This window comes from Neolamprologus brichardi, chromosome 7 (assembly GCF_056152115.1).
Source record: "Neolamprologus brichardi isolate AB-2024 chromosome 7, ASM5615211v1, whole genome shotgun sequence".
NCBI classification, from domain to species: domain Eukaryota; kingdom Metazoa; phylum Chordata; class Actinopteri; order Cichliformes; family Cichlidae; genus Neolamprologus; species Neolamprologus brichardi.
Window position 1 is genome coordinate 12,982,778 of NC_142110.1, and position 16,967 is coordinate 12,999,744.

Sequence of the window (16,967 nt, forward strand, 5' to 3'; positions counted from 1 at the left end):
CAGAACACTGGGTCACACGACCCAGTACCATGACAACTTAGCAATAATTCGAATTAATAATGTCTGTGCAGTGCATCCATACAGTCTGTGAATACATCTAATAAGTAGGGTCAGGTGGCTGGTCATCTACTAAATGGTAATTGATCTGGTTCTTACTTGAGCACCTCATTTAGCCATTCATACAAGCCCCTTTTCTACACTTTCTATCTGCTCACACATTCACTCGGGGTTAATATCTTGCCCATGGATATTTGGCATGCAGACTGGGGGAGCCAGAGATCAAACCACCAACCTTCCGATTAGTAGAGTATCTGCTCTACATGAGTCACAATCACCCTTTTACTAATGAGAACGTTGGTGAATGCGTGTGTGTGAGCATTAACTAGAAATAACTTAAGCATAGAAAAAAGTGTTTGTATGAAGTGCAGTCTATTTACGATTTACCAGGCTTACAGGTCTTATACGATAACTTAATAATTCAGCTGCTCTTCAAAAAAGCAACACAGTGGAGACCAAAACACTGATGTTGAGGCTTCAAAAATCACAGTCTAGAAACCCCTAGGTGACATCATGATGACTACATCCATCTTTTATATACACTTTGAACAAAACTGTATTTGTCAAATTTTATAAATGGCATTGCAGAGCAAACCATCTTTCCCCCCTTTGGTTTTTTGTGTTCTCCGTGATGCTAGCTATATTTGGCAGGACCGGACAAGGTGTCACTTGATCTGGGAATGAGATCTTAAAACTTAAATGTGCAGGGAGGGCTGTGATATCACAAGCTCAACCAATAGCAGACAAGGAGAAGGCACCATGGAAGAGAAGAGTCACATTACTTGGCTGCAGTCCCAGTGCAGCCAGCGAGGAGACATCAATAACCGGAGTACTTAACAGTGGGGGAAGTCATTGATTACAAGGCAGAGGGATCAAAAGCCAGTGGGCTGGTGAATTCTACAACCTCTGCGCTGGAGGTGAAGCAGAAAGGGTGGAACCAGTTAGTAGAAGATCACTGAGCAGACCCACCTTCATGGTAAATGTTAACGTAGGGAGACCTTCAAAGAAAATAGGTCCTTCTCTTTTCTGATTTATTTCTTGACTAACAGCTGTGTATTGGACTTCCTTGAAAGCTTATGTTGTTCTTCTCACAAGAATTCATTTGAAATATATTCTTAGATTTGAACATAAGGAGTACAAACAAACAAACAAACAAACAAACAAAAACAAAACACTCTACCCTGATTTTTGTAGATAAAATGCCGCAGACTGTCTCCTTTTAACACATCTGTTATGCGAGTCCAGCTTGAAATTGGTGCTCAGCTTCAGGGTCAAACGCCCATATATAACTATGTCCTCTACAAAACATGCCTGCGTTGTTATCTGTGGAGTTGGCACTTCTGACCAGCTGCAACAAGGACGCTAATGACTGATGACAGCCACAAACTGTTTAGTCCATCAAAATCACATTTTCAGACAATCACAAAGCAGGCCAGGAGTGATTATGTGCAGGGTGCAGTGGAGTGGCTGGTTGCCATTGTGGGGAGTGAGTGGAATCTTCACATATGAACACCCTGCTGCCCCCCTCAGTGATGCAGGCAAGGACAGCCGGCAGCATGCCAAAGGCGAGTCTCTTTTCGGAAGCATGCAATATTAGTACACGCCACGAGGAAGCAACAAGGTTAAGAGAGAGCATGCATGGCTGCAGGGAAAATCTTGCACCTATACAGAGTAAAACTGAGAGCTTAACACTAACGCAAAATATGCAGTTTTCTTCTTCAGAAGCTAATGTTTAGAAAGGCCACACAGATGCATACACATGGCATTGGTTAATACAGCCAGGTCTTTAAGGTTGTCATGTAAGGAAACTGTAACTATTTTAATTAATCTAAACACCAATGAAGTAAAAACTAAAAACTACCTTATATAGAAGAAGAAGAGGAGGAGGAGGAAGTAGATAGTTATGCGTGCTTGATTTGGCAGAGTTTTACACTTCCTGACCCAACCCCAAAGGGGATTTCTGTTATTTGTTGGAACTGAACCAGCAACCTAATAGAAACCTTAACCGTGAGTGCAAAACTACACTAAACTAAACTAAATTCAGTTTGAAAGAAAGACTGAAACTGAATTTAGCTTATTTAAGTGACGTCAAATCTCTGTACTTCATTGAGTTATGGATGAACGTGATTTACTTCATCTTGTTTACTTCGTCTTGTTTATGTATGAGAATTTTGTAGCTATATTAATAATTACTAATATTGACTTTAAACTGCCAACAACATATGATAACAAGGTAATAAAAAAGAAGATGGCATGCATTATTGGATTCTGTCAGAAAGGTTAAGACTGCTCCCTGTCACTTAATATTTTAAATAACCTGTTCAGAGCAATAAATCTCCAGCTTCTGTCACTGCATTGAAAAGTGCTGCCTCAGCACGAACTGTTGGTTTGCAGAGGGCACTGGTATCATTGTCATTCGGAGCGCTCGCTGCCACAGTATCTCTGGCCGACCATCTATAACCCAGCTGCTTTGTCTTACCCAGTGAGTTAGAATGCGGACAAACTGGCTGCTCCTTGGTGCACAGCACTTCGCTGTCATGATTTCATCACAAGCCTCTGCCACAATGGTGCATTTATAGGGATCAGATATTTTTGGCAACCCCTGTGATGCTGAGTTTCAGTGGGACCTTGTTTTGACTTTGATGCCTGAAACATTCACATGTAGTATCCAGAGATCCCTGCTAAAAAACAAATACATACCAGCACCAATATCACCTAGTCTAACAGCGTGGCTCATAGAGGTGTTTTACTTTAAAAAAAAAAAGGTCTATCGCATAAAAGAACAAGGTCATTAATTTACCTCACTAACTATACAGACAGTGAGGAAGACGCAATTACCTCTTGGTTTTGGTGCCACATATATGCTATATAGTTAGACACTTTAAGCTATTTAATGAATCTTAAAGGGGAATCTAATCTATCTGTCCAATCTACGACATTCAGAAAAAAAGACTTAATCATATATAAATATAAACGTCATATTTCTAGAAACAAATAATACACCACGTGTGGGAGGGAGGTGGGAGATTTAATACAGATTCAAGCGGTAAAAATAATTCAGAAGATCTGAACGAGTTTCCCCATCTGCCACATCTGCCACTTCTCAGACAGTCAGCTGCACTTAGCACTAAATCATGTCTCTGTACTACTAAGCAGTCAACGATTCTCTATATGATCTGGCTACAGATGTCATGCGCCTCTGTCCTCTACTTCTGTGCTGTTCTGTAGCCCAGGTAGTAGCCTCTGTTTGTATGTATTAGAAGCAGCACCCCGTGGCTTGCAGAAGATGCAGCTGACTAAACCCATTTTGCATTCAACTCCCACTCCACGCTACTCCCCTCAGCTCCATTCCCGTGCTCACTCTCTTTACCCTTCCCTTAGCCACGGCCGTGGCTGTCGTCAGAATGCTCGGCCTGTCTCGAGGACCACACACAGAGTAATTATTAATAAGAGAAGATGACAAGTGAACATCCCTCCTGAATGTTAAGAGATGGCAGTCCATTCTCTCGCTCCCGGAAATACTTGGACGAGGACAAGCTCTACTTTCTCCCTGATCCCCTGTTTAAAGTCACTCACGGGAGGCACACGAGCATGTGCAGGTCCCATTCTGCTAATCATAACCCACCACACCGAGACTAACTGCGCATAAAACAACATGTTCATAAATAGAGATTTAAGATTTCACACTCTCTCGTACACATGGTTTCAAACAAGACTCCGGAGGGTGTTATACTTACTGAGTGTTGCTCATGTCGAGGTCTTGTTGTTGCAAATAGACGTCCACGCTAAATAACCCCAAGTGTGAAATATGATTTCACCGCTGCAGAGACTGGGCTCCTGCCACACATACAGGAAACACAAGATAAAAACAGACAAAGCACATAAAGAGGTAAATAATAGGAAAGCTCCCTCTTCTGAAACTTATTGTGGCTTATGATTGGGAGCTCCAGAGCAGCAACTAATAGGTCTTGTGGGCAGATTGCCCCAAGGTTAACAATAAACAGCAATTCTCAAAATTATGAGGCGTCTACATTGTAGCCGTGCAGCACAAATGCATTCAGAGCTATCAATGAGAAATCTGTGCTTATGTTTTTCCTGAATGTGCCTTGCTCCAACTCCAGCTTTAGCTATGCTCTGTTCAACTATTTTCCTGGGGAGCAATAAACTGTAATGGATTTTAAATCTCCTCCAATATACGCTCCGCTCTGTGAATCAGGGGCTGAGGAACATCACACCTCTTGCATAGCAAGTGCACCAGGATGCTAGCTCTTTGTGCCACAGGATAGAGAACCATTGATGTCCAAGCCTGTTTAGTGAAAGCCCATTCCGGTTACTGAAACGGACACATCATGACCTGGGAGGAAAGTCAAAAACACAGCCACTCGTTTAATTAAGATTGAATGAAATCTTGACTAATACAAGAAAAATAATGGCAATGATAGCATAGTGTTGGCCATGCCTTCATTATCTAGAAGGCATTTGATGAATTTGTGGTAGTGTTTTAGATACAAAGGCATAACAAAAGCCTCCGGACATTCAGAGGTGAGGAGTCAGCATTCACAGCAGAGTAATGTAGTGAAGCACAGCAGATTAAATGCTACTCAGGATAAATCAGCCCAGGTCATTCAAGGGCTGAGGGTGATACTGTTTCGTTGCAGTACCCCCTAAACGTGCAAGAAGAAAGAAACAACTGGCCAGTGAGAGGTGAGTAAAGTCAAAAAGGTTAACACTGTGCCAAAAGTGAGGAGTAACTGTGGAGGTGACTGGAAAGGCAAGTCTACTGAAAGATATGTGCCAGTCCTTTTTGGAGATAATGCACTACATACCAAAAATATTTCTGGACATCTCTCTATCAGAAAGCTCGAATTTCACAATCAGCAAATTGAGTTGACCCTTATTACTATAAGTACAGCCTTCAGTAAGTACTTCATCAGCGAGGGTCGGTGGGTGGGGGGTGGTCCACAAATGCAGCACATTTTCCTGGGCTCTTCTTAGTTCCCTGTGACTCGTTTCTGTCTGAGGCTTTCTGTATTTAGCGCAATCGAGATTCACTTGCAAACGTTTTTCACCAAGTCATTGCTACACGAACAGTTAGCTGTTAACGTGTTTTGTTTTGTTTTTTTTTCCGCGCTGTGCTTAGAGGCCATATAGCCTCATTCATGTTCATGCTCAACCCAACTGAGACACATCAACTCCTCGGTGCGCTTTAGATTAGACACCCCCTCGAAAAAGAGAAACAGGGGGTTGGGGTAATTAAACACACTAACCTCTTGTGTTGTCTTGCTCTACATTGTGTAAAGTGTGGTCGTGACTCCTTTGCCCTCGCAGTGATGATGGTTATATCTCCCTCCTCGCCGTGGATGATGATGATCAGTGTGAGGGAAGCTCGGATCTTGCTGTGTGTAGGTTGCGATTAGCCTTAGATTTGCGTTGGCCAAGCACCCGTATCGCCTCTCAGAAGATAGCGCACGACAAAAACACCTACTCTGGACTGTAAGCACCATCCTTCAGAAGGAGACGACGAGGCTGTCACTGAATCAGGGTGATAACGACATCTTCGCAGGGAGGCATGATGTGCTTGCAGGGCTTCCCCCAGAATCACATCAGGGACTCCATGTGCCCGATAATAATAAGAGGTTCACGACCGGGAGCTGTCCAGGTGCTGAAAAAAAGGATTCCAGCGGTTACAGATGTGTGACAAGCAGTGCTCCGGGAGGAAAACGGATAGCCTAAGATTTACCCCAAACCCTCGCAATGATGTCATATCAAGCATGTATGCAGTCAGTGTACCCACTAAGCCATTAGAGCCCGCAAAAGTCCTCCTTTCTATGCCACCCTGGAAGCGTCGACGTAAAAAAAAAGAAAAAAAAAAGAAAAGAAAAAAAAAAAAGGAAAAAGCCCACTCTCGCTTCACTTCACCTCTTGAGCTTCAGAGCTCCTCGCGATAACAACCCACCCGCGCGAAAAAAAAGAAAAAACATATCACTAATACTCACAGTGAAGTGTTTTTGTGACCCTCGGTGGTGATTTTAATGCAGTTTATCAGTCTGCAGCACACCCAGCAGCAGGCTCTCTGCGACATTTCAATTGCATCCTAAAATGCATTAACAGGACTTAGATCCCGAACGTCACATAAGGCAGCATTTATAAAGGGTTTATAAGTTGTGACTAATGGCTTTTATAAACGGTATTAAACAATTTCACAAGGCTTTAGATCCCTTTGCAGAAAATAAAAAAACAGTAAGTCATCCCTTAATAGATGTTCATGAGGTTTTTCACTTTTAGTGCACTAAGCTATCAAGCCTGCACTTATAAATGTATGATGACACTGCAACTTTTTTAAGTACCGGTACAGTTAAAAGAAAATTACCACCACTTTCCAATAGAATTCTAAAACCTAAATTAAAATGATACCCAAACACCAACCAATGACAATGGCACCGTCTTATCTTTATTAAACACACACACTAAAACCGCAGGCTGAATAAAAAGTATGTGTGTACCTGTTCTCCAAACACTTCTTGGAAGGGTGGGTTATTGAGCTCAGCAATCCTGCAATCCTGCAAGAGGTGAAGAAACATCAGAACACAGCAAGATCTTTACAGCTTGACAAAAATATCGCAGTCTACCTAATTTTCTGTTCTGTGAAGAGGTGAGACAAACACTGAACTTTTTGGCAAGAGGAAGAAAAGGTAGGCCAGGTTTGAGGAAACAAAGGCATTTGAGCACTTGAGCAGGAATACTTCAATCCAGCTGTGAAGCATGGTGGAGGGAGCACTGGGGCTGTTGTGTTAGGTCAGTCCATGGATGCTTTGTAGTCACTGAAGTACAATTCAATTCAATTCAATTTTATTTATATAGCGCCAAATCACAACAAATGTCACCTCAAGGCGCTTCATAGATAGAGAAAAACCCAACAATCATATGACCCCCTATGAGCAAGCACTTTGGCGACAGTGGGAAGGAAAAACTCCCTTTTAACAGGAAGAAACCTCCGGCAGAACCAGGCTCAGGGAGTGGCGGCCATCTGCTGCGACCGGTTGGGGTGAGAGAAGGAAGACAGGATAAAAGACATGCTGTGGAAGAGAGACAGAGGTTAATAACAGATATTATAATAAAGTCAAAACTATAAGAAGAAATTTTGCAGGTTAATGCAAGTCAGGATGAGCTTAGAAGTGGATCAAGCATCAAATTAAGGATGCAATACAAAGAAAAATATAACATATTACAAAGTTGAAAAAAATCATTAAAAATATATTTAGGTTATCATGAGATAAGTTAATATAATTTTAACTGCATATCTTGCTAAGTCAGCCTTTTTATTCTGAAAACCTTTTATTTCCATACAGCCTTTTCCTCCTTATCTGCAGCAGAAAGAAAAACAAATAAGAAATGTAGTTACAAGAAGACAGTTACTCCCACTAGATATTTACTCCAACTGCCAACTAGATGATCATTATGAAAGGCCTTTTTGTAATGGCCTATATGAATAGAACAAAATAATTACAGCAAGTCAAACCTGTTTCAAAGTAGGTCAATACATGAGCATCAGCTAATGCTTTAAGACAGCTTTGAAAAATGTGAACGTCTCCTTTTGTATTTTTTTCATCAAGGTCTTGATGCATGCTCAATCATCCAGGTAAGGAAATCCCAAAAGGTTTGTCAGTGCTGCTAGTTTCAGTCATTCTGCAAATGTATTGTTTATAAGATTGGGGAAACCTACAGTCAGCTGAGACGGAAGAAGTCACTCGGATGAGTGATGAAATGTTTCTTTCACTGATGATGATGAACGGAATCAACTTTTTGGGATTTCATAAAGATCATAAAACAAAGTATTTCTTGATAAATTTAAAGTTTTAAGAGTGAAATAAAGCAAACAAAGCAGCGTATATACAAATCAAACTTATCTATAAAGCCTCACTGAGTGATTGGCTACTATTAATTAGTTCTTAACTGTACATCCTTTGAAAAACAGTGCCTCGGTATAACATTCTTAGCTAAATGAAAAGTGTAGGAGGCATTAAATAATCACAAATTGAACAGATAACTAATTAAATCAGTTTACCGTTGCCACACTGGATGATGCTGGGTTACAGAAATTTAGAAAAACATGATCATAAAAGATTAAAAATAGCCAGCTGATGAGTCACCTAACGGTTCTAAGCAGTGTAGTAATTATCTCTATGCAAGAATTAGTACAGTACTTCCGTTGACTATAAGCTCATGCCACAATTACATTCACACATTCTTTGCATGCCATTCAGTTTCAGTTGTACCAAACCCAGACATACCAAGCTCGCATTCACAGAAGTCGGTTTCGTCACCTGTTTTCTGACGAAACTTATCCTACAAAAGCAAAACCAACATGTCATGTAATCAGTCTTCATTTGATTCTAACACTCACAGAGGTCATATAAGCCATATAATGACCTCCAGGAAGCTCTGCAGACCTCCAAAAACCATTTTGAATTGCTTATACAACAACAAAAACAACAATACTGTTCATTTCATGTTAAAACATTACCAGCCTGTATCCTGACATTTAACTTGCAATGCGGACAAACTGCAATCTCAACATTTTTTTAGGCCTAGGGAGGAGCTCACTCTCAAGACTACGTCCTCTGAGATCCAGGTGTCATTATGACTTAGACTCAGGAGCTGCGCTAACCACCCAAAAGCCGGGATTTTATGAGCTGGTAAGGGCAGATTGTTGATTTATTCAAACAGATATATTAGAGATATATTTCTCTAATGTAATAATCAATAACGCTATGACTCCTCCTGTCAGATTCACAGAAATTGTTTACATGTTGCCTAAAAACGTGCTTTCCTCGTGTTGAGTGCTCATGTACTTTTCTTTGTCAAAATTCTTTCTCGTGTTCTTAGTGAGACAGCAGGAAAAACAGAACATTATCAATGATGGCAGGTAATAATACCAACAATCATAAAACTAAAAGCCTCTGAGGAGCGAACAAATTCTATATATGAAGAAAAAGCATCTTTCCAGCTCTGTTATAACTATCCTACCTTCTTTTATCCCTGTAGATCATGGAAACCCTTGTAGTGCAGAGGATGCCACCTACTGCATGAATGGAGGGACATGTTATAAAATATCTTCCATGGACACACTTTCTTGTGTGTAAGTTTATTGAAATCAATCAGTGTTTTTAATTGTCTTAGAAAAAAAAATCTTAATGTAAAAAAAAAATATGGACACTACCCAACCTGGCAATGCTGTTTGTGAATTTGCAAATATTTGTGCAACGCTGCATGCAGGTGCAACCCAAACTACAAAGGCAGCAGATGTGAACAGTTCCAGCTCGGAGTCACACAGCCTATTTCAGATGAGGCTGGTTTAATTGCAGCTGTGATTGTCATTACTCTCCTTATCTTGATAGTGCTGGGATTTATTGTCTACTACATACGCAAGTAAGTACATTGTGATTTTAGGTAAACACTCTCAAAGCATCTGCAAGTAGCACCAGGACGTCTTACTGTATTACTGTACATACTTTCTAAGCTTATAATCATTACTTACCACCACACAGGATGCAAAAAGCGAAGGAACAGAGACAACAGAACCACAACCAAGAATACTGGAAGGTACAATCAAGAGCATGATCCTTCCTTCTGATTTGATTTGGTGGTGCATTTGATGGTTTCGGGAACGAATTGTGAGAAGTGTCATTTATCTTGTCATGCTATCGGAGGTTTTGAAAATGACTTTGAAAAAAGTCAAAAAAAAGAAAAAAAAAATGAGAGAGTGAGTGAAAAACTACTGCACTGACCTTAAAGGGCAAATTGACGAGTATCACACCACCATCGCTCTGATGTTAAATCACATTTCACCTTGTCAAAACATATTAAAGTGCAGTTTAAGTGTGACTTTTTTAAAATTTGTGGCAGTTGTGGGATTATAAACTAAGTTGCTGTATGTTATTAGAAAATATTTTGCATTTGTAAATATATTCCATCATTTTTTTTAAATGATTTGAATGTGTGATTTCTGGTGACATGCCATTACACACTCTTATTTACTTGTGAGACGTTAACGCACTAGTAATTCTTCCTCTTCAATGCTTCATTCCAAGCCTCAACTCTTAACCTAATCTCACATCTAATCACATCTCTTAAAGTATAATTGCTCATTGAGGTGTCCTGGACCAGTCAGTGAGATCTCACTTTACAAAGATGTCAGCCCTTTGCAGTTTTTAAAACTAAAACTGGATCCCACAATGCTGCACACATGCATGAACACACATGCATGTGTGTAGGGGTCTGTATAATTAGCTTATCCCAAGCTATTCATCGGTGTCCTTAAATCTAACAAAAACAGGGGCACGGGTGATCCCAGGAGTTTTATGAGAATGGTGTCACCAAATTGGCTTCAATTTGCTGCACAGAGGAGGAAATCCAGACTTGTTGGACTGCATTTCCCATAGTTTGTATTTGTTAACAAATTAAAAAAAAAAAAAATAACGAAACTGTGTGGGCAGAAACAACATTGTGAATGCCAACTGAATGGTTTCACTTTAGAATTCTTGCCAGCATTAGGTCAGGACTGACACTGTGGCTGTTGATATTGGTATTTTAAAAAATGCTACAGTGAAAGCATTAGAGAGCAAAAATATGTAGTCAGTCCCCCCCCCCTCCCTTTAAGGAAATATCTGTATATAGACGGCCCTAAAAGGAAGAAAATACGCAAAGCTGATTTAAATAGATTGTGAGTGAAATGTTTTCTACTTAAAAGTAGTAATTTATTTAAAAAATGTTCTGGATTGACGTGTTAGGTTTTAAAGAGAGAATTGAACTGCCTTCTATATATATCCAAGAAACTTGTATCAGAGTGAATGCATGTGTGAATGGGTGGATGACTGGATGTGTAAAGCGCTTTGGGGTCCTTAGGGACTAATAAAGTGCTCTACACATTGCAGGCCATTTACCATTTAGAGTCTGTTTAGGGGGGCGGGGACTGCTTCCGTCTAGTGGCAGAATGTCTTCCTTACTTTAATGCTGTAATTGAGAAAATGCTTAATGTAAATAAAGTCAAAACATTTATATAAATGGATACTTAAGACTAATTTTATTTCCTTAAAGTTCAGACACATTGAAAAGCTCTATCAAAATGACACAAGATCACAAAGTTTGCTTGCAGGTAAACTCACACACCTGTGTAAACAGTTCTACTTCCTTCTGGCATTATCAAACTCCTTCGCAATTTTCAGTGCAGTGTTGTTGAGTCCCACGGACTGCATGTTAGCAATGATGGTGACCACCACCCCCTGTGGGAGGATCGGGGTCTGTCCCTGGCACTGGTCAATCTCTTCGCTGGGTAACACCAGGAGGACACTGCTAGTGCCCACAGCACCTCCTGTGTGTGATACATAGTGTCTGCGCTTCCTGCACTGGCCATATTTTTGCACCTTCTCCACTACCAACCAGCCTTGAGCATACAGTCCGTCCTTATCCCAGCTGGCTTCAGTCCCATCAACTGGTGCCCAAAGCTCTATCGCTGTTTTGGGTTTGAGAAATCCAGGAAGTAAGCCGTTAGTATCCTGCAAGTGAGCCACCTGGTAGCTGTAAAGCAGAGCATTTCCAAAGAGCAGCAGGTTTTCCACAGTGGAAAGAAAACCACCTCCTGCCCACTTGTAGGAGTTGTCTACGTACGGGCAATTCACAACACGTCCGCGCTTGTTGTGATGATAAAACCTGTGGAATTGCATAGACAGATAGTGCAAACTCATTGCTATACCTCATCAAAAAACAAAACAAAACAAGCATAAGCATCATGTTTTTACGGCAATTTGGACATAACTTGAGACTGGAGATTATACACTACCTAGAGCGGTTGTAAATAATAGGGTCATTCTCATCGGGCACTGTATTGAGCATTCCCAGCTCGCGGAACATATCCGTCATGACGTCCAGGAATCGCCGACCAGCAGCCCGCTCCACAACAGCACTAAGCAGCGTGAAGGCATGAGTGGAGTACAGAAAGGTTGTGCCTGCATGCATGGAGTAAAACATACAAGACGTTAGCATTGTAACTGTGAATACAGAGAAACAGCGAAATAAAGTTTGAGCTTTACCAGGTTTGAAAATGAGGGGGTCATTCTTAAAAAGGTCCAAAGACTGAATGACACTTTCAAAGTTGTCCTTTAAGTAGTATTCCTCGTGCTCAAACTCTTTTTTCTTCTTGGTGTTCTGATCTGTTGCAGCTTTGTTGTCTTTGCTTTCAGATGAACTCTTTTCATTCTCTTTTTCTTTAACCGGGGGCTTTAAAAGTCGCTTGGCTTTCTCTTTGTCCTCCTTCACTTTCTTTGCATCTTTCTCGTAATGCCGAATGCCACTCAGGTGGGACAGAAGCATACGTGAGGTTATTGTGACCTTAAAAACAATACAAACCAAACAAATAGATAAACACTGCGGAATGCTAGAAGAACGAGATACTGCATGTCATTTTCTTTTTTTTGCAGTATTTGAAATTGCTTACGTCTTGCCCATCAAACTGTTTTTGGGGAAACTCTGGGACATATTTCTGGACTGGGGCATCAAGATCTAGTTTCCCCTCCTCGCACAGTCGTGCAGCAGCTGCAGAGGTGAGGGGCTTACTGATGCTGGCGATTCTCATCACCGTTTCTGGCGTGCATGGGACACGATTCTCCAAATCAGCATATCCAATTCCTAAATTAGATAAAGAGTTTTAAAAAGTCATAAGAATGGCAATGCATTTTTAGGGAAATATACTGGTGTTTACAGATGACGCATTAACCTAATAAATTATATATTTTAAAACATTCTGCAGTAAGGAAACTGAACACAGACCCTTTAAATGTATCTAAATGTATCTTTTTTTTTTAGCACTGCAACAAAGCACAATTTAAATACAATCTATGATAAATATGCAGAAATACTAATACAAGCAGATACCAGTGGGCTACCTCCAGTTGAGTCAAAAGCAGCTACATGCTTTGACCTAAAATGTCTGTTTTGAGCCACTCAGAGCCTGCCAACACTGACAATAGCAACAATAACAAATTTTAGGACTTGCTGCCATTCTTGTACAACAACTGTGAACCTTTTTAACCTTTAGCCAGTGTTACATTACTGTTAAAACATTTGTAACTGTGTCTATTTTTACATATTTAAAGTGCACTCCATGATTCAGTAGCTTGTAGTATCACCTTTAGTAGGTCTGTCACATTATTCTGGAAGAATTTGGACCCACACTTTACTAAAACTTTGCTTCAGTTCATTGATGTTTGTGGGGATTAATTTATCTACTACTCTCCTAAGGTCCTGCCACAGCATTTTAGCCATACTCAGGTATGGACTTTGACTGATTTGTTCAGCCATTCTGTTGTAGATTTGCCGCTGTGCTTGGGATCATTGTCCTATCACATGACTCAGTTTGCCCCAAGCTTTAGCTGTCAGACAGATGGACTCACATTTGACTTTGGTATATAGAGGAGCTCATGGCTGAATCAGTGCCTGCAAGGTGCCCAGGTCCTGTGCCTTGATAGCTGGTATGGGGCGTTTGTGTTGATATGCTGTTTGTTTTTTGCCAAACATCTCCACGTTGGTCTGATCTGTATAAAGAACATAGTTCCACATGCCATGTTTTTTTGTTTGTTTGTTTTTTAGAGAGAAGAGGCTCCTGAAACCCTGTCCAAACAAGACATATTTGCTTATTTTTTCTAATTATACTGACATGAACTTTAACATTTAACATGCTAACTGAAGCCTATAGGGCTCACACTTGCTGATAATCAGTGAGTGTGCATTTGCATTTGACTAGCACCACCTAGCTGCGAGTTATCCTTGTAATTCAAATGGAAGCAGTAAGGCTGTATTTAGTTTTTCAGAGTCCTGTAAAAAAAAAATCCAGCGCTCAAGGGGTTAATAATAATGGTTTCCACTGACCATTATTACACAATTTTGTTCTCAACAAATTACACAATGTATGGTAGGTTAGATTTTAAGACTTACCATTTCATTCATCAACATCCGAAGTGTGCGAGCTCCCTTATTTATTTAATTTATATTTTAAAGCACAAGTGTACACACAGGAGGTACCGAAATGAGCCCTAGTTTGTTCTTATAATCTTATGGGAGAATGTTCTCTTTTTCTATAATAGAATCGTTATTTCAGCTGTTTTTCTGTGCGGTCATGTCATGTTTGTATTGGATCAGCTGTTTTTTTTCTTTCACTTTCAGCAAAACTTTTGTAAACTTCATACACTAAAAATGTGGGACACTGTGCATGTGGGAATTGTGGGATGGGATGAAAATAGTGGAATGCATGGTCACCAACCTTCACACCAGACCTCAGCCCCATCCACAGAGACGCCAACTACCACTCCCGGAGCACCGACCTCATCCTGCCAACACACAGACACACCGAGTTGCTACAGGTGGACTTCGGGTTAATAAGACAGAGCAAAGGGACACTAGTCAATCAATTACAAAGCAAGTTACAAGCCTACCTCTGTGCCTACCTTTATCCGCTCCACAAGGTCTCTGCTAACTTTTATAGCATCTTTGTATCGATCCGTCTTCTCTGCTCTCTTAACTTTAACATCGCAGGAACTGCTGGCACGGTCACTGCTGTATTTCAGCCCGACAGCTAAAGCGATCCCCACTCCAACCCCATACATCCAAATCGTGGACTTTAACCGGTATTTACGAAAGGCTGGTCCTCCCACATATCGCCTTTGTTGCTGAATAAAAATACTATCTGACTTCTGCTGCTGCCTGGCTCGCGCTCCTGCACGCGGGGTCATCACAGGCGACTCGCGCGCTGCTAGCATGCTGCATTTGGTACAAAAAGTACTTTGCCTGGACAAAAATAAACGCAACATCGTGAGAAAGTACTCCTTCTCTGTCGGCGACAAGTGGCTCCAGTCAATGATCTGCTCGCCGTTGTCAACAGCTTGTTTACTTCCTGTACGCGTCCTCGTTCGGAACGCCTCGAACAAGACCAAATAAATCAAATCACGATTCAAAGAACGTTGATCGAGGGGCAGGGTTTGTAGCTAGAGGTGAGACCAATGACTTGACTTTTATACAGTCATTGGGTGAGACCAGGGAACATAAAACCTTGTCCTTGAACAATATCAGCTTTTATTGACGTGTGTACTGTGTATGTTGGCCTACTCAGTGCTAACAATACTACAACAAATCACACACAGACAAGCACACAGCAGCAGGGATATTCATTTAGAGAAATAAATGCTAAAAACACCGTTTATTCTGTAGATTAACTTTACTAATAATGACACAAACAATCAAATAAATAAGTAAAAGTAAAAAACCTGGCTTTCAGACGAGAAAGTGCTGTACATAGGTTGTTGTAACTCTGTGCGGCAACTTGCTGGCAGCTGGACACCATTAATTTACTGGAAACAACTGTTTATAGTAACTTAAAGTTACTTAAAGTTAAAGTTACTTTAAGTTACAGTAAAGTTACTAACTTTACTGTAAACACTTTTTACATCATGCTACAACTGCATTTACAGTAAAGTCGCTGGTAGTAATTTGCTGTATTATCTACAGTAAATATGCTGTAAATTAAATGTATGATAGCTTTCTGTTATTTAATTTATAGTAATTGAATCACGGGATCTCATGTGAATTAAATTTACAGTAACGGACTTGTAGCTGGATGTCAGTAAGTTAACATAAAATTTACAGCAACTTGTTTACAGTACTCTTTACAAGGTGTGTTATTATCATGGGTAAATCCTGATCTCCCAGCAGTTAACGTGGGATTGTAGGGTATTCAGTACCCCGTTTTGATTTTGGGGATTGGGCTAACCAGCTAATATTGGTTTGGCATAATTTGTTTAACGTAATTTGATATTTAGATGAAGTGAAGTCACCGTTCTTAATATGCATTTCATTAATATACAAATGCATTTGTTTAAAAAAACACAGACACACATGAACAGACAGTGGGGAGCATTCCCTCTGCAGTGTCTAAGAATGCCAACCCATATAACCACAATAGGCCTACATACACAAGCTAGAGACCAAACTCTAGGTTTGTGCAACCGCACTGAGAATAAACTCTGGCTCTCTTTCTCTCTCACCCACACACAGACCCTTATCTTTCCACTGCTGTAGCAGCAAAGGAATGTCAGTGGGCTTGCCAGTTATTTAACTGCTGCAAGCACAGTGTTCTGTGCAAACATAAACTAGTGACTAATATATTCATCGTACTGTACGTGCATATAGTACGTGAAAGTTAATTTTATTTTTCAACTTTAACTTCACTGATATCTATCAAGTAAAGTGAAGTACTTCGCATACTATATAGTACACTCACCAGCCACTTTGTTAGGTACTTATGTTCAGCTGCTTAACACCAAAGGTTAAGTCACATAGCAGCAATTTACTGCATTTAGACATACAGATATGATAAAAAGGCTGCCTGCTTAAGTTCATATCAAACATCAGAATGGGTAAAGTTTTACAGTGATTTAAGTGACTTTGAATGTGGCATGGTTGTTGGTGCCAGATGTGCTAGTCTGAATATTTCCCAAACTACCAAACTACTGGGGTTTTCCCACATAACTATCTCTAGGGCTTTCCGAAAATGGGCCAAAAATGAGAAAAGATCCAGTAAGCTGCAGTTCTCTGAGTGAAAATGCCTTTGTTTATGTCAGAGGTCAGAGGCCAATGGCCTGACTACTTTGAGCTGATAAGAAGGCAACAGTAATTCAAATAACTAATTGTTACAGCCAAGGTATGCAGACGAGTATCTCTGAATATACATCACGCTGAATCTCGAAGCAGATGGGCTTCAGCAGCAGAAGACCAGATTGGATGCCACTTCCGTCACACAGGCTCACCAAAACTGGACAATAGAAGATTGGAAAAATATTACCTGGTCTTGATTTCTGCTGTAA

General features: G+C 40.5%; 3 protein-coding genes across 6 annotated transcripts in view; 1 reads left to right on the top strand and 2 right to left on the bottom strand.

The window, feature by feature from the left end:
• The window catches only part of tmem266 (transmembrane protein 266), a 28,800-nt gene extending 22,143 nt beyond the window's left edge, over positions 1 to 6,657 (bottom strand). Inside the window, exons 1-4 of the mRNA XM_006789332.3 lie at positions 6,561 to 6,657; positions 6,054 to 6,151; positions 5,325 to 5,719; positions 3,795 to 3,894 (exon numbers count right to left, since the gene is read on the bottom strand). Of these exons, the coding sequence (XP_006789395.1) occupies positions 3,795 to 3,808 (14 nt within the window). The 5' untranslated portion in view covers positions 3,809 to 3,894; positions 5,325 to 5,719; positions 6,054 to 6,151; positions 6,561 to 6,657. The remainder of the gene's footprint in view (positions 1 to 3,794; positions 3,895 to 5,324; positions 5,720 to 6,053; positions 6,152 to 6,560) is intronic.
• Positions 6,658 to 8,700: 2,043 nt separating this feature from the next.
• Positions 8,701 to 10,673, top strand: nrg4 (neuregulin 4). Of its 2 annotated transcripts, XM_087843124.1 has the most exons (5): positions 8,701 to 8,753; positions 8,944 to 8,983; positions 9,103 to 9,196; positions 9,334 to 9,486; positions 9,606 to 10,673. In XM_087843124.1, exons 2-5 carry the CDS (start codon positions 8,974 to 8,976, stop codon positions 9,676 to 9,678), a joined length of 330 nt encoding a protein of 109 aa, XP_087699250.1. In that variant the 5' UTR covers positions 8,701 to 8,753; positions 8,944 to 8,973; the 3' UTR covers positions 9,679 to 10,673. The 2 variants fall into 2 exon arrangements, with proteins under 2 accessions (XP_087699250.1, XP_087699249.1); XM_087843123.1 differs by lacking the exons at positions 8,701 to 8,753; positions 8,944 to 8,983 and having other exon boundaries at positions 9,042 to 9,196.
• An 11-nt stretch (positions 10,674 to 10,684) lies between these two features.
• Positions 10,685 to 15,014, bottom strand: lactb (lactamase, beta). Of its 3 annotated transcripts, XM_006789329.3 has the most exons (7): positions 14,544 to 15,014; positions 14,372 to 14,438; positions 12,551 to 12,741; positions 12,147 to 12,444; positions 11,897 to 12,062; positions 11,227 to 11,766; positions 10,685 to 11,070 (listed from the first exon to the last, which is right to left on the bottom strand). In XM_006789329.3, the coding sequence occupies exons 1-6, from the start codon at positions 14,916 to 14,918 to the stop codon at positions 11,241 to 11,243; spliced, it is 1,623 nt and encodes a 540-aa protein (XP_006789392.2). In that variant the 5' UTR covers positions 14,919 to 15,014; the 3' UTR covers positions 10,685 to 11,070; positions 11,227 to 11,240. The 3 variants fall into 3 exon arrangements, with proteins under 3 accessions (XP_006789392.2, XP_035763139.2, XP_006789393.2); XM_035907246.2 differs by lacking the exon at positions 10,685 to 11,070 and having other exon boundaries at positions 11,128 to 11,766; positions 14,556 to 15,014; XM_006789330.3 differs by lacking the exon at positions 10,685 to 11,070 and having other exon boundaries at positions 11,128 to 11,766.
• Positions 15,015 to 16,967: the final 1,953 nt, after the last annotated feature.

Bases quoted from the DNA above. Each gene is read 5' to 3' on its own strand.
- nrg4 (XM_087843123.1), top strand. From the start codon at position 9,042: ATGAAGAAAAAGCATCTTTCCAGCTCTGTTATAACTATCCTACCTTCT. The intron at 9,197-9,333 runs GTAAGTTTATTG...CGCTGCATGCAG, and splicing joins ATGGACACACTTTCTTGTGT to GTGCAACCCAAACTACAAAG. The intron at 9,487-9,605 runs GTAAGTACATTG...ACCACCACACAG, and splicing joins ATTGTCTACTACATACGCAA to GATGCAAAAAGCGAAGGAAC.
- lactb (XM_006789329.3), bottom strand. From the start codon at position 14,918: ATGTTGCGTTTATTTTTGTCCAGGCAAAGTACTTTTTGTACCAAATGC. The intron at 12,063-12,146 runs GTAAAGCTCAAA...CCATGCATGCAG, and splicing joins CCCCCTCATTTTCAAACCTG to GCACAACCTTTCTGTACTCC. The intron at 11,767-11,896 runs GTAGTGTATAAT...GCAATTCCACAG, and splicing joins ATTATTTACAACCGCTCTAG to GTTTTATCATCACAACAAGC.